We start from the raw sequence: 21,310 nt of genomic DNA, 5'->3' as shown, positions 1-21,310 counted from the left end.
GCAGGAGGGAGGCAGGAAGGACTGAGGGGCTGGCTGAGTCTCTCTCTCAGTGGTCTGGAACTCTCCAAGTATGATAATCTTTCCAGCCATCAAGTCCTAGTTTTCTACCTGTCTTCACCTTAACAGTTCTGGGGGGTGGGGAGTGTCACTAATTTTGTTTGTTTGTTTGTTTGTTTGTTTTTGTTTTCTTTAAATATGGGCAGGATTATATTCATAGAAAGCTTTTGAGGATGCCTCTTGTAGCCCTGAGTATTTCCCATTATCATCTTATATTGTGTTATCATTAGTGAATATTAACAGGTTATTATAAACTAATTTCCATACTGTATTTTTGTTTTCTTAGGTTTTTTTTTTTTTTTTCCTTTTGCATTTAATAAACTGGAAGCACTTTTCTTCCATGCACCTATCCAGGCACCCCATTATTCTGTTATCTGGGCTTTATAAGCTCCTTTTCATTTTTACGCTGTTTCAAGCTTTATTTTCAGTGACCTTGACATGTTTAAGGAGTGCTAGGGAGGCACTTTGCAGTGTCTTTCCTTTGGGAATTGTTGGAAGTTTTGACCAAGGTCAGACTGGAATTCTTTGATTGAATAAGACAAGCCACAGAGGAAATGTGTCATCATCATATCCTTAGGGAATATGCTTGGGCTGAACAAGGACAACAGTAGATATGCTAATGTGTGTAGTGCTGTGGGTGGGGGAATGGAGGAAGGCCCAAGAGGCTTCAACCTTAAACAAAAACTAAAGACAACTAGGGACTGCTGGGAGCAGGAGAAAGAGTCTTCCTTGGGAAAGTACACATTAATTGGTTATCCATTACCAAATGGCCAACCCAGAAAACATGTATGTACTACAAGTAACAGTATACATACTGAGCAGATTGTATTTATATATTTAGGAATTTACATTTATATGTATATATATATATATGCATATATTATATATTATGTAAATTAAATAATGAAAAAAAGACAATGAAAGTGAAAGAAAGCAAGGACGTGTATATGGGAGGGTTTGAAATGAGGAAAGGGAAGAAAGAAATAATGTAATTAGGTTACAATATAAAAATAATTTTAAAAAATCTAAGAAGACAAAAGGATGCATGCAATCCATAGGACCTTCTGATATACCTGTGATTATGTGGCAAGCATTGCACTTTCTCCACTCCAAAACTTACTCTTTCCTCCACTTTCTATACTATACTCTTTGGACAAAAGTTACTATGCAAGACCACCCTCAGTTAGTGAGGGATGTATTCCTCCACCTTACAGGCAGAGTAACCATGTTATTATCTAGACTTTGTCTGCACAGGTGATCTAGCTATTGCATTCCATGCATATCACTTATTAAATCATTTATTTAAGTCAATGTAGACTTAATGACACTACTTTTATAGGCTTGATTGCAATCCAGTATTTGTTTTATTCAAATTGTAGCATCTGCCATTGGGTGTTGGTGCTTCTGTGCTCCTTCCACACAATGCCGTTATTGTGCTGTCACTTATGCTTCTGCTGATTTTTCTTTCTTTCTGGCTTTGCACAATGCTACAGGTTTATCATAGGTAATTCCTGTCAGTTACTCAAATCAACTCTCTCAAGGACCCCTGGATCTTTCTACCGGAGAACGATTAAAAAAAAAAATCAAGTCTGGGAGATATGGTACTACTAAGATTTCATTTCTAGACTTTGTAAGCTCACAGAGAAAAGATACCTATATGTTTAAGTCACATATGTTTATATATGCACATAATTGTATGATTCTGTAGGTAACATCTGTGCCTTGATCAAACCAATTGTACATTCATGTTTCCCTTTCTAATCCATTACGACATAGATTGTCCTGATTTCTTCTTACTCCAGCATTAAGATATCATGTCCCCCCCCAAAAAAGTATATGGTAGTTTCAGAAATAATTTTCAGACTATCTCCTTTGTCTGGGAATAGCTTCAGTAGTGTTTTTGGAATCTTTTTAGACCCTTGAAGTTTAAGAGTCAAAATTCCCCCATCTTTGTTATACAAATGTGGAACCTTTGATCATATTTTGCACGCTGTACTGGACCTCCTCATTTTTTTCAGTGATTTCAACATATTCTATATACATTTGCGGTTATTTTATGCTATAAAGATCTGTGAGTTTTGACAAATGTTTTATGTCTTATGCTCACCATTACAGTTCCGTTTTGGTTGTGAGTCAAGCCTTTACCAGCTAAGCCATTTCCAGCCCCCCATTACAGTTTCATATGGAATTCCCCATATCCTACCTGTTCATCCTTACTCCCACACCTGGTACCCATCCATCTATTTACAGCCTGCAGCTTTTGCCTGTTTTGTACTGTCTTATAATTGGAACCATATACTGTAGCTTTTTCAGCTGGCTTCTTTTCCTTAGCAAAGTGGAGTTACATTTCTTCTATATCTTTCAGGGCTTGGTGGTGCCTTTATTTTAACCCTAAATAATCCATTGTGTGTCATAGTTTGCTCCTATCTATTCGTCTGTTACAGGACTCCTTGGTTACATTCTAATTTTTGTAATTATAAAACTGCCATAGGCGTTCGTATGCAGGTCTTTGTGTAGGTAAATGTTTTTGAGTAAATGCCTAAGACTTCAAGTGGTGGGGCACTAGGAGGGATTCCTAAGAGAGTGCTCACCTGCCTTTCCAAGTGGTTGTAGGAATTTCTCCATGAAACAAACGGGTGTTCCTGTTGATGTGCTTTTTCTCATCTTATTTATCATCCCTGTCCTCTCCCTTTTGTTGTTGTTGTTTCTTTGTTTTTTGGCAAAGTCTCAGATAGCCCAGTCTGGCCTTGAACTCAGACTCTACTGTGTAGCATGTGACCATTCCTATCTGATTTTCTTGTGTCTACCTCTCAACTGCTTTAGGATCAAAAGCATGTGCTGCCACATCTGGATTATACCATGCTGGATCTCCAACCCTGGATTTGGTGTATGCCAGGCAGGGTGTCTGCCAAGTAGTTACACCACACACACATACTTAACTCCTCCTAAGAGAACCTGGAATTTCTCCCTGCTATAACCTACCATGGTTACTGTTTATGCTGTAGCTAGGGTATGGTGATATTGTAGGGGCTAGGGTAAGTATCCTAGGTTAAATGTTAGTCTTTTCCCGAGCTTTCCTCTCTGAGTTGTGTGTAGCCTTCCCTCTCAGAGACAGAACTGCTGCATTGTTATGGAAAGGAGGATTGGCAGACAAGGGTGTGTCAGGAACATAGGTTATTCTTGTAGGAAAACTCTGGGCATCTATTCCCAAAGTTACTTTTTGTTTGCTTTTCGCGACCATAAGGGAATCTTGCACATTTACCAAGGGAGCATGATGTGGTGATGTGGTTCCTCTTGATAAAAAGCAGTGAAAGTGTAGGACATTGGGTGGCCACGGTCAGTGGAAGCCTTACTCTTGTTCAACGTTACCATAATTATCAAATTCCCATTTAAGCATTGCTACAAGTTCAGGACTCTAGGCTATGCTTTTGTATTTGTTGACATGCAGCTTTCTGTGTCCCACTTTACCCTGCAACCTTAGTGCCTCCTGTGTCTTGAGAAAAGCCATTGATTTTCAGTCTGTTTGGTGTTTTTCTTTTTAGTGTAGGAGTGATTGATGTTAAACTTGTATGCTGGGAAAGGAAAAAAATGTACTTTATTAGGTTTTAATTGATTCATTTCCTTTTTGAGAATATTGTCCTTTAATCTGAGGATTTAATTGTACAGTTTTGGAAATCTCTCAGCTCTACTTCTTTTCTTTGAGCTTTCTTCCGCCTGTTTTTGTTTTTTGTGGATGCACAGGCTGTCTGTTAAGCATCTTTCCCATCTCATTATTCTTAGCAAGTCAGTATATCACATTGTCTTCCAATTACTGATTATCATTTTCGCTTTTCCTAATCTGTTGTCACATGTATCTATTAGGATTTCTAATACATGACCAAAAGCAACATGGGGAGGAAAGGGTTTAACTCAGCTCATATTCCGTCACTGATGGATGTCATGGCCAAGGCTCCTGGAAGGAACTGAAGCAGAGGCAATGGAGGAGTGCTGCTTACTGGCTTGCTTAGCCTTCTTTCTTATACCACACAGGACCACCTGCCCAGCTGTGTGGCACAGTGACATGACATGACATGACATGACATGACATGACATGACATGATTCTGTTGCTGTTTCATAGCTTTAGGAATCCTGAGCTACTTGAATGCTTTTTCTGTGGCTTGTAGAGTTTTTAGGTACTAAGGCATGTTTAATTTTTGAACTTGTTGACAGAAAGGGGACCATATTTTTAGGAGGATGATAGTGCATCCTGTTGCTTTGTGCCCAGGCTGAAATTGACAAACTTTGTTTTTGTTCTTCCAGTCGGCTCCTCTAGATCATGGTGCCATGAGGAGGCATGTGGAGTGGAGGTTTGGTAGAAGAGTCTTGTTCTTTCTTCCACATAGGCCCCTCCAAGTTCCTCCTAGCTTTTCATGGCTGTGGCTCCTCTGCAACCCACTGTATATCAGTTCACAAGTTCATGTACTTGTAAAACTCTCTTTAATATTCTAAGTTTGTTGTTGAGATTTTTTTTTTTTTTAATTTCTGGTGAACTTAGATTTGCTTTCAAGCAGTCACTTGACTTTATCTCCTTTGTAGATCCTGTGTAGCAGGGCTGTTGGTATGTAGCTTATGGAGCCTGCTGTTTTGCTGGACTCTGAGCAGATGCTCTATTTACCATCTTGGCACATTCTGCTCCCTTCCAGGTGCAGTGCTGTCTGAGCCAACCCAGAGTGTCTTCTTGGTTTTACTTCTGTCTCAGGCTTCTTGCCTAATTGACTTAATATCCATTTTCTATCCACACAAACTGTGATTACCTCGTACCAGTAATTCGATTTTTAGCTGTCTGTTTTGTCCCTTTCTGTTTCTTACTAACTATGTAATACTCTTATTTAGGCTCTCAGATTATTTATTTAGTTCTACAGATTTCTTTCTCATTTCTTTCCATTATCTTGTTACCTTGACTTTTAAATCATGTTTAATTTAATCCAAGACCTTATTTAGTTTTATAATAAGAACTGAGAAGCATGGGGCCTTTTATAGACTGTTTATTTTCCAGACATTTTTACTAGATTTAGCTGACTATTTTCCTTTTCATATTAAAGTTATATGAATAGTAAATAATAACGTATAAATTTATATAAATTATATTCATATGTAAATATACAGTTGTATTTTATAAAATACACAACTATAGTAATACTATAAAATAATATGTAATTAATTATTATATAATATGCATAATATATAATAATATATAATGATTCACTTTCCATGGGTCATCTATTATTTCTTCACTTCTTCAATCATAATCATACAGTGTTTGCTTGGTTTAATTTTTAATTTGTATGTTTTTACTGAGAAGAAATCATAAAAGTTTTGAGGTGATGGCTATATTTAATGTGACTTAAATGTTATGTGATATATACATACATAATATAATAAAATATCATGAGCACCCCATAAGTATGAACATTTTTTATGTATCAATTCAAAGTAAATTTAATCCTGGTCTCACAGTATCCCCTGCGATCCAAGCAGAAAACAGATGGCAGGATGGTAAGTTCAAGACCTGCGTAGGCTAAGGATTGAGGGCCCAACTCCCAGCTTAGTGAAACTTTATCTCAACATAAAATTTAAGCAAGAGGGCTGGTGATAGAACTCCTTGTTAAAACATCTATTAAATGAACTCAGGGGCTGGCTCATTGATCACCTCCCCCATAGGGAGGAGCAGCTTTACCAGGCCACAGAGGAAGACAATGCATCCACTCCTGATGAGACCTGATAGGCTAGGGTCAGATGGAAGGGGAGGAGAACCTCCCCTATCAGGGGACTTGGAGAGGGGCATGGGAGGAGATGAGGAAGGGATGGTGGGATTGAGAGGGGATGAGGGAGGGGATGAAGGAGGGAGGGTGGGATTGGGAGGGGACAGTAGAGGGGGGCTACAGCTGGGATACAAAGTGAATAATTTGTAATAAATAAAAAAGAAAATTTTAAAATTTTAAAAAGGTCTGTTAATATGAGGGAGGCCTGGGTTCAACTGCGTAGTAAAAAGTTATAAAGTTTGAAAGGCACTGAATAAATGGATAAATAAATCCTGTTCCTAACGTCTATGTACACACTTCATTCTTTTCCCACTTATTTTTTTTTGTCTGTTAGGATTCCTTCCTCTGAGATGTCAGATCTTTGATGGATCACAGGACAGTGAGCTTTTTGGAAAAGCTTGCCTCATACTGATGCTTGTCCATAAGTCTGTACCTAAGGCTTCTGGTCCAGGTGCAAGGATTGTCTGACTCACTTGCAGATCTTTGCTTTTCACTTGTTACACATCTGTCTTTGTTGTAAACAGTGCAGAGATGCCCAGGGCTTGTAGAGAAAGAATGATGGTTTAAGCATAGAGGAAGACAAATCCTTGCTCCCTCTTCGAGCTGTCTGAGATGAATTTCTCTTTCTACTCTCCCTTCAGTCTTCTATTCCCACTGCCCCCAGCTTTGTCAGCTCCAAGGCTGTTCTTTCTGTTAGGTACTTCCCACAGTCTACATGCCAGTGCTGAGAGACCAAAGTGCCAGCTATCGTTAAAACCTAGAGTAGGTGCGGTAAAGTAGTTAGTAATGCCCTGAGGGGAGAGCTACCTCGCTGCATTCTTTCCCCACCCACTAGAGATACGGTTGCTAGGAAACTGGACTATTCCCCTAGGGAGGGACACCTGGTCATTAATGGCCTGGGAACCTTCCTATAGCCAATCGATTCAAAAGTAGCATTTTGACCTATAGATGCTTGCCAGGCAGGAATTGCCCCTAACTTGGGTATGCTGGGAGGGGCCAGAATCTATAAATCACCCAACTAACCTGGGCATGGGCGCTCAGCTCCCACCGCGAAGCGGTGGGGCTGTGTTGGCCCAAGCTGCAGCTTGTAATTTACAATAAAAAAGACCCTCATGTGTTTTGCAACGGAGTCGATTCCTGTAGATCTTTTGGGGGCTCGCGAACTGGGTATAACAGTACCAAGCTTCATTCCTTCTGGGAGAAAGGAAATACCTTCTCTTAGTGAGTGAAAGGAGCCTGTGCATGCAATTGGAAATGCACCCTTGGGTTCTACTGGCTTCTGAGAACGGTGTCTTTGGGGAAGTGGGCACTAGGAATACTTTCTTGACTGTGTATCTTGTTCCATTTCAGTATGGTGAGTGAGACAGGTGGGCGGGGAAAGTGGGTGGGTGGAGGGAAATGACAGTCGATTATCATTGCCTGCTTCAGGGACCTAAGCTCAGGAGGCACCTGCCTTTGTGTATTTGCAATTTTCCAGCTTGATTGGCCAGGTTTCCAGTTTGCAGTTCTGTGCTTCCTCTAAGGTGGGATGGTGTCATCAAGGAATTGAACACTGAGCAGTAGGGAAAGGAAAAAAAAAATCTTTGTTTTTATTCTGCTTTGATTTTCTAAAAATCCCTTAAGCCTTTTCTTCTGTATCACTCCTAAAAAAAAAACAAAAAAGGCGGTACTCTTGAGTGATGCATGATTTTCTCTGGTAGTTAAAAATAGAATCAAAGAATTCTGAGTTACTAAGGAACTGTTGTTGCAATAGCTTCTCAATGGCTGCAGTCTGCCTCAGTGGGGATTATGTTGGCTTTCCAGCTTCCATATCTTTTGGTTCTGGGTTAAAGACTGGAGGGTAATGACTTCTTCTCAGGATGTAACCATAGTGTCGGAAATTTGAACACATATGTAGTGTTTCCGCTGTAGAAGACCCTTGATGAAACTCTCCACTGTGGTAGATACTTGGGTATAAAGAGCTACTAACCAAGGCTTAGACATTCCACTTCACACTCATTGGAAAAAAAATTGACATCACTGAGTGTCTGAGTTCTGATAATGAAATGGTGGCCACTAGGCACTTAGTTTCTAAGCCTTGTCTTTGGCAAGAGTAAAACTACCCCACACATAGGCAGCTGCAAGTAGAGGACATGCTACCAATTTGAGCACTTCTCTAAGCTTTTGATCCATTGTGTTAGCTGTCACCCCTCTTGTCACTGAACTGTGGAGAACCCTTTTGTTTTAGGTACTTTGGGTGACTTACTGAATTCTTGCCATTGTCATTGCTAGGTTTGCAAGTAAGGAAGCAGTCAGGAAAAAGTTCTCTGGCCACCTGAGTCCAGGCAGTATGTGGAATAGCCTAGGTCTGTCCGTGACACACAGACCTTGTACAGTCTCAAACTGAGAGTGAGGAAGGAGCCTCCTCTGTACTGAGCCAGTCCTGGCCCTTAGGATGAGACTCAGGAGATGTGGAGAATGCCAGGCCTGCTACAGTGGACTTCAGTTTTTGATGCTTAAGGCCTCCTTTACTCTCTTAAAGGTTTTGAGGAGCCCCATGTGTTAGATGTATATGGTATAGCTTTTTAGTATTTACTAGGTTGAGAATACATGCAAAAAGTTATGTAAAGTATGCTCATTTATAATGATAACCCTATTGGATTAAATATTATTTCCTGAAAAACTGCTGTACTTTTCCAAAACAAAGTACTTTGAGTGAGAAGGATTGTTGTTTTATAGTTTTGCAAACCTTTCCTCAGCAGTTTGTGTAGTAGGCAACTCTCAATGTGAGTTTGCATTCAGCCTTAGACCAATCTGTCTGTCATTTCATGTAGCCTCATAGAACTCTTTCCATTGCTCACAAACAAAAAAAAAAAAAAAGGGGGGGGGGGGGGGGGGGGGGGGGGGAGAAGTAACCTGTCATGGTTATCAAGAGTTTTAACCTTATTGGGCCTCTAAAGCAGTGGTTCTGAACTTGTGGGTCACAACCCTCACAGGGGTCACATTTCGGATATCCTGAATATCAGATATTTACATTAGGATTTATAGCAGTAGCAAAATTACAGTTATGAAGTAGCAATGAACTGATTTTATGATAGGGGGTCACCACAATATGAGGAACTGTATTAAAGGGTCGCAGAGTTAGGAAAGTTGAGAACCACTGCTCTAAATGTGTCTCAGATTGCTCTCTGAGGTCCTCTCTGAAACAGTTATCTAGTATCAAATGAAAGCATTTTTTGTTATTTATAATCATTATGTTCACTCTGCTAACATAAGGTCAGGAAGACATTTTAGTTCAGAACATACATATCTGGTCAAAGAGATGTAAGAGTTGGATCCCAGCTTGCATGTTTCTTTAAACAGGGTCCTGAATCTAGAAGCCAAGGTTTTCTCAAACTCTTGATCCTTTTGTGTCAGTTTACAGAGTGATGGGATTATCAGTGTGTTCAGGTCATCTTCTGCCTTTAACTACGTGTTCCAAGGCCAGAGATTTGCTTACTTTGTTCCACAGTGTACAGATGTACACATTCCCTTTTCTTGATCATAAGGTAGTATGTGCTCATAAAGAAGCATTCAAACCAAACAGACATAGAAAATGAAATTTGGGAGCCTACCAACACATTATGTATCACTCAAAATAATAACTAGCATTGTTTGTTGTCGCAGTTAAAACATGGTTGGAAATAGATAAGTCATGTTTGCTATGAACTATAAGAGTGCTCACCAAATGTGAATTTCTATCTTTTCTGCAAACAAGGATTTAGGCAGGGTTGATATGTGGCTTTTCTCAGTCCTGTAAAATACTGTTGAGTACATCTCCCCATTACTCCCGAAAGAGGGATGGGTGTGGAAAGGTGAGACGACACAGTAGGCACTATCACAACAGTTACACTGCACAGGAGATGCACCGTAATTTAGAAACATTGATTTTCAAAATATGTCACATAAATCAAAGGGCGCTCTTTATTGATGTGCTCAGATTAAAACAGAGTGATGGGGGAGGGCACAAGTCAGCCTACTGGTTAGCTCATGCTGGCCTGTGACCAATGTCTTGCAGGAGGGCTTGATCAGGTGACAGCTACGCTGTGACAGCTGCCAGCACTGAGTGACATTTCACAGACTAGGTGGCAGTGATCCTCACTAGCTTTAGGAGGACTTTGTAGAGCTATCACTGTTATTTCCCTGGAGAGAACCCGGAAACCCTGAGTAGCGTACACTGGTGGGAAGCTGAGATAGACTTTGCCTCTCTCGTTGCCCAGCCTCTCGTGGCAGTCAGATCCAGGGGGCAGCTCAGAGCAATCCATCTACGAATCTGAAGCTCTTACCAGATCCGCTTCTTTGACATATTGGCCTCAGGCATCCAACCTCCAAATTGAGAAACAAATACTTGACGCTTGTTGACCTCATGGCCTATGTTGTTTTTGAAGTCCGTATTTCAGTTTTTAGCAGTGTTGGTGCTTCTTAACTAATTAATTTTGTTTTATTGCTTTATTTATTTTATGAGACAGAGTCTTTTGTAAATCAGGCCAGCCTCAGACTTGCTACTTAATTATCATCTTGAACTCTTAAATCATCTGCCTCCACCTCCCAATTTCTGGGATTGCAATTACATGTCACCACAGTCAGCTGGTTTATAGTGTTCGTTATAATAGACCTAGACCCGGACTGTGTTGCTTGTGCGGTACTGTGGCATGCTGTTTCAGAGTAATACACTCACCCTTAACCAGGTTGGAAATAGTATTGTTCTCCTTTGAAGCATCTCAGTGTGTGGCCAGGGTGGTGTCCAGGCTGTGAAGGGAGTAAATTGGCTGCTGCATCTACTGATGCACAGGTGTTTGAATAAACTCACATGCTGCATGGATGGCTGGCGTTGTGGTCTGTGGTGTCCGTGGAGGATACTTATGGGGAAGGGAAGGCATGAGGAAATGGCTCTCATCCCCATGTACATCTTGGCACTGTGATTGGCATCGACGAGAGTATTACCCTGCCTGAACATTCTTCTGCCGGAGGCCAAAGGGACAAGGAGGGCCATCTGCAGAGTCTCAAAACACAGAAGCCTAGTCTCCTCTTTCCTTCTGGCAAACAGAAATGCACAGACTTGAGGCAAGGATGTGAATGCAGCACTGATGGCATGCCTGGGCCTGCTGTCCACACGCTGTGCCAGTAAGCTGAGTAGATCAGCTGGGTGTGAGTATAACTAGGGAACAATGGCCTGGCCAGAGGAGCAAAGACACTACTCTGGTTCTTTTTGGAGCAGCTTTTCAGGGAAAGGAGATGGGCTTGACTGTACGCAACTCATGGCCTTGTGGAAGAGAAATGTCTACAGGCTCACTTATGCCACCTTCCCACAAGATCCTTTTGAGTTTGGGACTGAAATTAACTCAGAACCCCACTTGGTAGGAGACTGAAGTCTGCTTACATTGTACATCATGGATGGTCAGGTGAGGAGAACTTGGACACAGGGTCATGGGTATGGCGCCTTGGCAGGCAGGGCTGTCAGCTGGGGTCAAAGGACAAAGGGTCATGGCTGGGGTATACATGGTAAACAGGAGTGTATTGTTGATAGATTCTAGCATGTAAAAGCAAAGGTTATTAGTCTATTAAAGAGAATATGACCCTGGATTAAATATGACACGGACTTCTCCAAAGGGTCCTGTTTTCTTTTTTTTCTCTCTCAGTGAGTCTTATAATTTGCACATGTGTGTCATTATTACACAATACCCCAATCCTACTTTATCTTAGTTTGAGTAGCTCAGGAGCAATGATAACTGATCACTGTGTGCTTCACTTCAGTGTGATGACTGGTGGGAGTACTCCATGAATATTTGCTAAAAGAATGCAAACTTGGCTGGACCACAACTTGTAGAAAAGCTTTGTGTGATGCACTGTGGAGTTGTGGGTTGGCTCTCTGTGTTGTGCGCTGAACATCTTTGTCGGCAGAAAGCCCCTGTGGATGCAAACTGCCGGCTTGTATATGTAGGAGTGTGCACACGTGTCTATATGAGCAGGAGGCTGCATGCTGTGGTGGGAAGGTATGGGAGACCTTGCCACCTGACCATTTCTGACGGGAGAAGAGGAGATCCAAATGGAGAGTGGCAGCATCCGCCTGGTCCTGGAATTCCTTTGCAGCCTGGCTTGCATCACTGTGCTGCCGGGTGGTGGCTGGCTGCTGCTTGTTGATTACAGTTTAAAGCACTGTGCTTTGGTCCCATGCTGCTACACAGCAAGGAAATCCAGTGTCACTCTAATGAGGTTTCTGTCCAGACTCTAGAAAGAAGAAAGGCTTTTAATTAGATTGGTAGTAATTGAGATCCCAAACCACAGAAGTATCTCTCAGGAGAGGAAGGCACAAATGCAATTAAAAGAAGAAAAGGCACCTGAATGGAACTCTAACGAACTCTTAGTCTATTAGTAACAACAGCTTCCTAATAACTTAAGGCAAACAGATATACGTCCTGGAGAACTCAGCAGTGCTCCCAGTAACGTTGGGGAACTGATCAGGAATGGGAGCATTGCTTCGATTAAAGTGTATATAGCTCTACCAGGGAGCATTTGCTCATCTTGGAACATGGAACATGTTAACCTGCAATGGTTTACCACTAAATACTGTGGCACATTTAGTAGATGTACTCTTGCTTTGATCAAACTAAGTTTCTTTTGGGCTTCTGTCCTGGTATGGGATACCATGGTACTTTGTCCCATGTCCATCCACAGAGAGCCCAGTCTTTCTCAGACTTACCCACCACACCTTCGTAGGTACCTAGTAGATGAGCATCTGAACACAGGGGCATCTATGTACCAAATTCTTGCTGTGAATTCCTTAATAGTAGCTACATTTTGATTTTCACAAGGGGTAGTATTCAATTCTCATGTGCATTCCTAGCCACTCAGTGCGCCCTGGAAGTTGTCCTATGCTTTTATGTTAAGGATCAGGTTTGAGTGTGTGTTTCTCAGTGAACAAAACCAGGCATTTCCGGGTACAAGAATTAAAGGTATCCACTTCTGGTCAGGTCTTCATGACTATTTTCCCTGAGGGTATTGGTTGCTAGTTTTCAGAATTCTTTAGGTTGGAATTCAGGATTCCAAACTGTCTTACAACATTCTCCGTATAACTTGTCTTCTTATATAGTTTTAATTGAAATTTTTTCTTCTGTGTTAAGGGTATTTTGTTTGCATGTGTGTATGTATACTTCTTGTTTGCCAAGTAACCAGGAAGGGCAGAAGAGGACCTGGATCCCCTGGAACTGGAGTTACAGATTGTTGTAAGCTGCCGTGTGGGTGCTGGGAATAGAACCCGAGTCTTCCAGAAGAGCAGCCATTAACTACCGAATGCACTTTTTAGTCCCCCTACTTGCAGCTGTGTTAAGCTGACACAGATGGATGAAAAGAGGGCTGGTGGCATGTCATTTAGAAAGACCTGGTTTGATGAGACTCCTTTAGATGCTGTCAGCTTGCTGTTACTAGAATAACACCTTGAATAATCAACTTATTTTTAAAAAGGGGTTGGCTCACTGTTTTTGAGTTCCTAGTCTTTAAGTAGTTGGTCATTGCTTTTGGCTTGTAGCAGGACAGCACATCATGGTGGAAGCCTGTGGCAGAGGAGAACTCCTCACTCACGGCCAGGAAGGGAAAAGGAAGAGGAAGAAGGGGCTGGCATCTTAATGTACCTGGAAAATGCATGCACCACTTCACCCGAGAACCCATCTTGTACTACCATCTCCCAGTAATGCCAAGGTTGAGATGGTGTCTCTAGCATATGGGCTTTCAGAGGAGACTTAAGACTTAAGGTGGATAGATAAAGATAGAGCAGTGTTTGGGGGAAAAACCTGAGACCCACCTCATAGGAAAGAGCCAACCCTAATGATATTAATGATACTCTGCTATGCTTACAGACAGGAGCCTAGCATAGCTGTCCTCTGGGAGGCTCCACCCAGAAGTAGATTGAAACAGATGCTGAGATTCACAGCCAAACACTGGGTGAAGTGTAGGGAGACTTGTGGAAAAGTGGGGGGGAGAATAGAAGGACCTGGAGGTGACAGGAGCTCCTCAAGAAGACCAATAAAGCCAACTTACTAGGGACCAGAGAGGCTTGTGGAGACTGAAGCACTAACTGAGGACCATGCATAGACTGGACCTATGCCCCATACACAGATGTAGCAGACAGGCAGCTCACGTGAGTTCCTTACTGAGGGGAGTGGAGGGGTTGGGGATCTCTCTGACATGAACTCCGTTGCTTGCTTTTTGATCATTGCCCCTAGCAGGGCTGCCTCCCCAGGCCAACTGGACTCACTTAGTTCAGATTCAACCTGGTGAGCTGCGGTGGGTGGGTTCGACTCTCCTTTTCTGAGGAATAAGGAAGGGTGGGAGGGAGGAAGAGGAAGAGCTGGTAGGACTGGCAGGAGAGGAGGGAGGGGGCTACGATCCAGATGTAAAGTGAATAAATAAATACTTTAAAGACTTAAGACCCAAATCTAGGAGATACCTAGTGTCTGAACCAAACCATGGTAGTTGTACTCTCCCAAACACCTGGGTGTTATGTGGACTCAGTTTCTGGCTGGAGTCTATTTTGGAAATGAAGACATGAACTTGAAATCAGAAAGTTAGGAGTGTGTTGAGCGCACTTGTAAGGTTGCCTTACCTTCTTCATCCTTTGTTTACTCAATTTGCATGTATTTACATTAGAGTTGTCAGAGGTCTGTAAGCTGGGTAGACAAAGAGGAAAGCCCAGGCCCATGCAGAGATAAAGCAGTTAAGTGGCCCACTCAGACCCTTAATATGGGTTGGGAGCATCATACACTCATACCTCTTCCTGGCAGGGTTGGGCGGGGGTTGGTTATAAAAAGATAAATTGCCAAGGCCTTAGCTGTCATCATTTCGGATGGTAGGCTGGCCTGATTTTAATTTTCTTCTTTATATTTTGCTGTCCTTTGGAGGTGCTCTGTAATAAATGTGTATTACTTCAGAATAAATAGAAAAGCTTAACTCTGGGGAAATGCTTCTGGCATAGATTTGAAAGTGCCTAGTGCATTCTAATTTCCGCATACAACACTGATCCTAAAAGTCAGATTTATACATGAATAATTGTATCATGGCCGCTTTTGTGAAGCACATAAGCTGTACTTATGTTGCCCGTTTCTTTTTGTTTTTTAAGGATGAGAAGAACCAAGTTTTAACCACCAACATTTGGCTGCAAATGGTAAGTTCAGATAGAACTTACCTGCCTGTTCTTGACCCTTGTGCATGTCTCAAACTGCATGGAAAGAAGTCCCTAAGAGAGCAGAGGCTGGTGCCCTGATCCCACACTGGCCAACTGAGAGGCTTGGAGGACTGCGTGCAGAGTGTTGTGTCAGATAGGATGGAACCAAGGATGTATGTAAGGCTGACACCAACAGGACTCTACACTTGTTGTATTTTATTGCTGGATGATTTCAGGGCATTCAAAACATTCCATGCCAGAGAAATAATCAGATGCTGGGCCACATCTAGAGATCAATGGCCTGTGCTGCAGCTCCCTAGCTTATAAGCCCCTTTCCTGTTATCTATGCTGCCCAGAGCTGCATGTCTGATGGAGACTGAGGGATCCTTAGCCATGATGTTCACACTCCATGCTCTAGACTGAGACTTTTTAAGACTCTTAAGAGGAGACAGAGGTTGAGCACCCATGATTTCAAAGTCCACAATCAGAAAATGCTCTGAAGCACAAAACATTTTGATTGTTTCACATATTGAGGTTTTGGGATTTAGGATTTTCAGATTGAAGACACTCATCTGGCAAAATCAATGCAAAGCACTCCAAAATCTCCAGCCCCCTAAACCCCAAACCATTTGGGCTGCTAGCATTTGGGGGAAAAAAGATTCATATTTTATCCTTGAATTTATAATTTGACATGTACATTTCTAATCTGTATTATTTAATTGCAAAATATATCAGTTCTATCAAATTGTAAATATTAGAATGTGAGTTTAAAACTGTCAGAATGTACTTTGGGTGGAGTCTTTATGCCACTGTAATTCTGCACACATAAAATTCTTATAAGCACAGCTCCCTTTATCTCTCTATATTTTACATGGGATCCTTTCCTCCTTGTATCATAATTTCTTGCTTTTTCCTCCCTCTTTCTTTTCCTCTCTTCTTCCTCTTCTTTTAGTTTCTTTCTTTCTTTCTTTTTTTCTCTTTTCTTTTCTTTTCTTTTCTTTTCTTTTCTTTTCCTTTTTCCCCCAGGGCCTTCTTATGTGGATCAGGCTGACTTTGAACTTCTAGTCCTCCTGCATCACCATTTAGTCTCTGTGAGTGGAGGCAAGTGTCACCGTGTGTACTTGTGCACTTGAATTTCTAGTGCATTTTTAAAATAGGATTGTGTCCTATTCTAAAAATTTATATTTGAAACTCCTTCATTAATTATTCTAGTTGGATTTCTCTGAAATGTAAATATTTATGTATCATCATTCCTTTAGGCCATAGTACATAAAAAAAAATCTGAACTGATTTAAGGATGCTATTAATAGCATATAACTCACCAAAGTTTAATCTGGAGGTGCACTGAGCTACAGAAGAGCCCTCTTACTGAGCTCTCTGTAATAACAGTGTAGAGCTTTGGAGATAGTCCTATGCAGGTGTTTAAACAGCGCAGCCTACATTCTTCTGGTCTCCTTTGTTTATGCCAAGATGTATGATGTCTGGGAAGGCCCACTGCATCCTTCAGGACACTCATTCCACCCCTCCCATTCTGCCCTCTTATACAGTCATCTTAATCTGGCTAAATGGCAGCCTATCTGTTAAGATCAGGGATCTCATCCATCCCCCTTGCCCCTAGGGCTCCTGCCTTTTATGTTGAGCCCTTTAGCAAACTCTGGTAGCTCAACTTTCAAAACAGAGTCTAGATCTAATCATTGATCCCCAGCCCATGGCTGCCTCCTATTCTGTCTTTCTCGGTACTACTTTCTCACTACTGCCATCAGTGTAGTCACAGCCAGCCACCCTGTTCCACCCTTTAGTTTCTCTGGTCACATCTGTTCTCACATAGCAGCCAGAGTGACCTAAGTGAAAATGAATGCTCCTAGGCTCAGATCCCTCCCCTTCTGAGGGCCCTGGTCTCCCTGGAGAACCCAAGAGCTGAAGACAGTGAGGTTTCTTCCCTGCTTATCTCTTCTCTCTTACATTCCCTCTGCATTCTTATTTCTTGCTCTGCTTCCTGCTGTCTTGATGTTATCCACACATGTTGCTCAAGATTGGCTTGGGATTTTGCAGGCAGTGCTCCCCCTACCTAGAAAGCCACTTAATGGGTTCCCTTGCAGTCTTTCATTATCTTCCCAAACACCACCTCTTCACTTGCTTCTTCCCAACCTTCCCATGCTGTATTCAGTCTACTCTGTTTGTTGTGTCTCCCCTATCTCTTTTCACTGCTGTGAACAGAAGAGCATGCTAGACAAATGCTCTACCACTGAGCTATGTTCCAGCTCCTAATTTATTCTCTTTAGTGCTCTTTTTTTCCCAAGGAACTTCTCACCCTCTGATACAATGTCCACTTGTCCATGTGCTCCTTGCCTCTAGGTTTCTCTCCTTCTGTCTAGTAACAGCTATCTGTGCTGGGGTTAAGCTCCACTGTACCTCCAGATCCTAGCCCACTGCCTCACCTTCAGTAGGTAGTACAAGAGATACAGAATAACTTTTGTTGAAGAAATGAAGAAACCCAAAACCCTACGTTAACCGGGGGCAGAAGTAACAAGTATGATCCAAAATAAAGCCAACTCCCTCTTCACAATGGGATGCTAGAAGTTAAAGTTCTGGAAACTCTGGGAGATTATGACTGTTTTCCAAGATCTGTGAGAAAAAGAAAACAACAAAACAAAACAAAACAAGAGCTTTTGATCTTTCCTTCTTCCCTTCCTTCTTCCCTCCTTCCCTTCTTCTCTCTCTTTCTTTTCTTCCTCCTTCCTTTCTTTCTTCCTTCCTTTCTTCCTTCATTTTTTTTCTTCCTAATTTTCTCTCTCTGTAGCACTGGTTAGCTAGGTGCTTCCTGTGTAGCTCAGGATGGCATTGAACTTGAGGTGATTCTCCTGCTTTATATCCCAAGTGCTGCTATTGTACCCCACTATGCCAGTCTATATAGAAACATGTGCCGTGGACAGAAAGACAAATATCTGTCCCTGTGCCCACCTCCCTGGTCCTCAAAATTTCATTGCTCTACAGGAATGTCTCAGATTTGGCAAGTGGTTTTTAAAGGGAGATGGTTTACAGAAAAATTATAACAGGACTAAGTTCAGACATTCCATGAATAAACACCCATTCTCTGAAGGGTATCACTAGAGATCTTTAGTATTCTTTGAAGCAAGTTTTAGTTTTAATTAAGAGTTGCATTTGCAGAAATGTATAGAGTTTCACTTTTAAAATCCCATTTACCTATTGAACTCACCACTGGGAGTGCCTACTTTGTGGAAGGCATTGACCATAGCCATGGGAGAGCACTTAGAAATGTATTAGCCACATTTCCTCTTTCAGCCTTTTACAATCAGGCTGTGCAATTAACTCATTTAAAGAAAGGTTAAGCACTGGGAGATGATAAATGTTTGAGGAGATGGGATGCTAATTACCCTGATGTGATCGTTATACATTATATACATGTACCTTATTATCAGTCTGTACTTATTAATATGTTCAGTTTTGTGTCAGCTGATATTTTGGTTAATCACAAAAATAAAAAGGTCATCGTAGCAAATACAAACATTTCTCTGGAATAGTGTAAGAATGGGTGGAGATGCAGAGGAGGCCACAGGTGGGAACAGTAGTTCTGCTTTATCAAAATGGAAGTCTTCTGAAGGGAAGACGTGCATGTTGGCACTACTGTGTGTCGCTGCATCGTTGCAGCCTACCCAAGTAAGCCTTTTCCTAAGTAGACTGTTCTGTTAAAGACTGGGTCATGACACTGATCTGGAAAGTGATACCGGAGGTTGTGGAGAGCTATGACACTGTCTGTCCATAGCAGACTCCCAAGAATATTGTGTTTGAAACAAATATAAACAGTCAAGTATGAAATCCCATGTTTCTGTGCTCTTGCCTCAGCCTGACATTGCTTTGAGTAAGTCTTGGTCACAGGATGGACACTGGGCCTTACATGTCATGAGGGGCAGGTATAGGAGCTTCTTTGGGACATTTGATCCATTGATTCTTACTTGTGCATTCCCTGGCTACTCATCTGCCTGGCCCAACCCAGCCTTGGTATCGGACATGGATGTGAATGAAGCTCAATATTGAAGACAGCAGGGCCAGAGCTCCCAGGGGAACATCCGTGAGGGCAGGATTGTCAGGGAATGGTTTTTAGCAGTGGGTTTCAGTTTCTGCAGCTTCATTTCACTGAGTTCTATTCTGAAATCTAATCCACATAATCTTTTCTCCAGGGTGTTTCAGCTCTGAAGTCAATTTTCTGCAAATTATAGATTTTTCAATCCAGTCAAAATGGCAGAGTCACAAAAGTTTTTTAAAAATTAAATTCTCCTTGACCTACCCCTTGTGGATTTTGTTATCCTTTTTCCCAGCTGTCTTTCATTTCGCATGATTGAGATTATTCCAACAGCCTGAAGAATATTGAGTTGCTGATCTCCGAGAGTCTCTTTCTCTCCTGGGAGGAAGCTGGTGGGAGATGTCTTCTGCAGAGGTTTTATCATTTTGGGAGGCTGTTAGACATCTTTGATCTACTGCGTGGGAATAGATGATAGAGGGCATTTCAGCTTCTAGAGAAGCACTGGAACCTTTCATATGTACACATTTGATTTTTAAAATCCTCTTTCTCTTCTTTAGAATATCAGCTGTCCTGCCTTCTAATTTTCATCTTTCTAAACTTATTCTCTATTTTTGGGCTTCTAATTCTAATTATAGTAATAATAGCTCTCACATCGCAGAATATTAGATTGTAAACCATAATTAGTTCTAAACTGCTTCCTTTTTAATTTTCTGCATTTATTATCTGTGGAGCAGAAATACCACACATTGTGTTTACACATTAGCCATGAGTAGGCTGCTGGGGGCTGGACTGCAGCTGGGACAAGGTAGGTGACACTGGGTATCACAGAGACAGAAAAATGTCAGTAGGAAAGAGTGGAAGGGACTCACATTCTTCCTTTGAGTCAAAATACTTGATCAGGAGACTTTTTCTGCAAATTGGGTGATGTTTTCTGACACCAATTATGTGATTCATTTTTAACACCAATAGCAAATCTCTAACCCAGCTGGATATTAATTTTAATTCGACTTTGATAATATCTACCTTGAGTTAATATCTGATTCTGTAAGCTTAAAGACTGTGTCCCATGAGACTGTTCCTACATCAGAAATACATGCATTGCAAATGTGTTGTTCTGGATACCATGATGGTCACACTGACTCCAACCTAAGGGTTATACAGCCTTGGGTTCTGTGCTTTCCTAAGATGGCCAGCTCTTTCAGGTACACATTTACTTGGCTTGTCCTAAAGGGTGCGGCTCAGAAGCAGGTGTGGCAAAGGTGATAGGGCAGGTATTGAGTGAGGAGTGACCCTGCTTCTCACGACATGCCACGCTTCTGTGCAGCCCACGTGTGCACTCACCTGAAACTTCACTGTGCTTTGTCCCAGAAGTTGTCTCCCTCAATATCCAACCCCACCTCCCAAATCTGGACTTGAGAATGAGATGGGTTTTAGCATCCCCACTCTGGTGAGGTACTTTGTCTTTATGGAATTCAGCTTTCTTCCTGAAACTGTAGGGAGGTCCAGCCCCCAGACTGCTACATTAGCACAAAGATGTGGTCCAGAGGATGATTTTAGCAAAAAATAATCCTGCCACTCAGTAAGTTACAAGAGTTTAAGGAACTCCATACAAAGAAATCCAAATATGTTTCTCATTTTGTTGCAATATATTTTGAAAGGAAACGCTATTTTCTTTCTAAAAAATTATATATTTTGAGAATTTCCTGCATTTGTATTGTGTATTTATATCATTTCCAACCCTCCTTCCTCCAACTCTGTGTCTTTGCCTATTCCTCTTTAAATTACTGACTTCTTATGCTTTAATTATTACAAATACACATATACACAGAGACAGAGAAGAAAGAGAGAGGAAGGGAAAGTGGGAGAGAGAAACAGACAGAAACAGAGAACACAAGTGAAATTTACTGGGCTTATTTACTGTTGCTCATATGTCTATATGTGTTCAAGGCTGATCACTGGAGATTAGATAACCTATCAGGCCACTGGTCCCTGGAGAAAACTAGTTTTCTCTCTTGCAGCAAAATGGTGCTCTGTGGGGTTTTCTACATCTTGGCATTGCAATGAGTGATGTTAAGATCTCTGCCCCATCTTCAGTGATGTTCTTTGAGCCTTAGGTATAGGGATTGTTTTGTAGGTGTATCAGGCGGGGTTAGAAACATCACCACCAGTTTTTTTTTTTTTTTTTCCTGCATTTTGGGTTGTTGTGGGTTTCTGTGATGGATTCTGTCTGCTTC

The 21,310-nt window shown here is 41.6% G+C and overlaps 1 protein-coding gene across 2 annotated transcripts in view; it reads left to right on the top strand.

The window, feature by feature from the left end:
- Window positions 1-21,310, top strand: part of LOC129688454 (neuronal acetylcholine receptor subunit alpha-7) — a 125,849-nt gene that overhangs the window by 40,700 nt on the left and 63,839 nt on the right. Inside the window, exon 3 of one of the 2 annotated variants that reach the window (XM_055623291.1) lies at window positions 14,990-15,034. The exons of the other annotated variant lie outside the window; for it this stretch is intronic. Within the exon in view, the coding sequence (XP_055479266.1) occupies window positions 14,990-15,034 (45 nt within the window). The remainder of the gene's footprint in view (window positions 1-14,989; window positions 15,035-21,310) is intronic. 2 annotated transcript variants of the gene reach the window in all.

Source organism: Psammomys obesus, unplaced genomic scaffold (assembly GCF_907164565.1).
Source record: "Psammomys obesus unplaced genomic scaffold, mPsaObe1.curated_primary_1811, whole genome shotgun sequence".
Taxonomy (NCBI): domain Eukaryota; kingdom Metazoa; phylum Chordata; class Mammalia; order Rodentia; family Muridae; genus Psammomys; species Psammomys obesus.
This window is presented reverse-complemented; position numbering and strand designations above follow the sequence as displayed.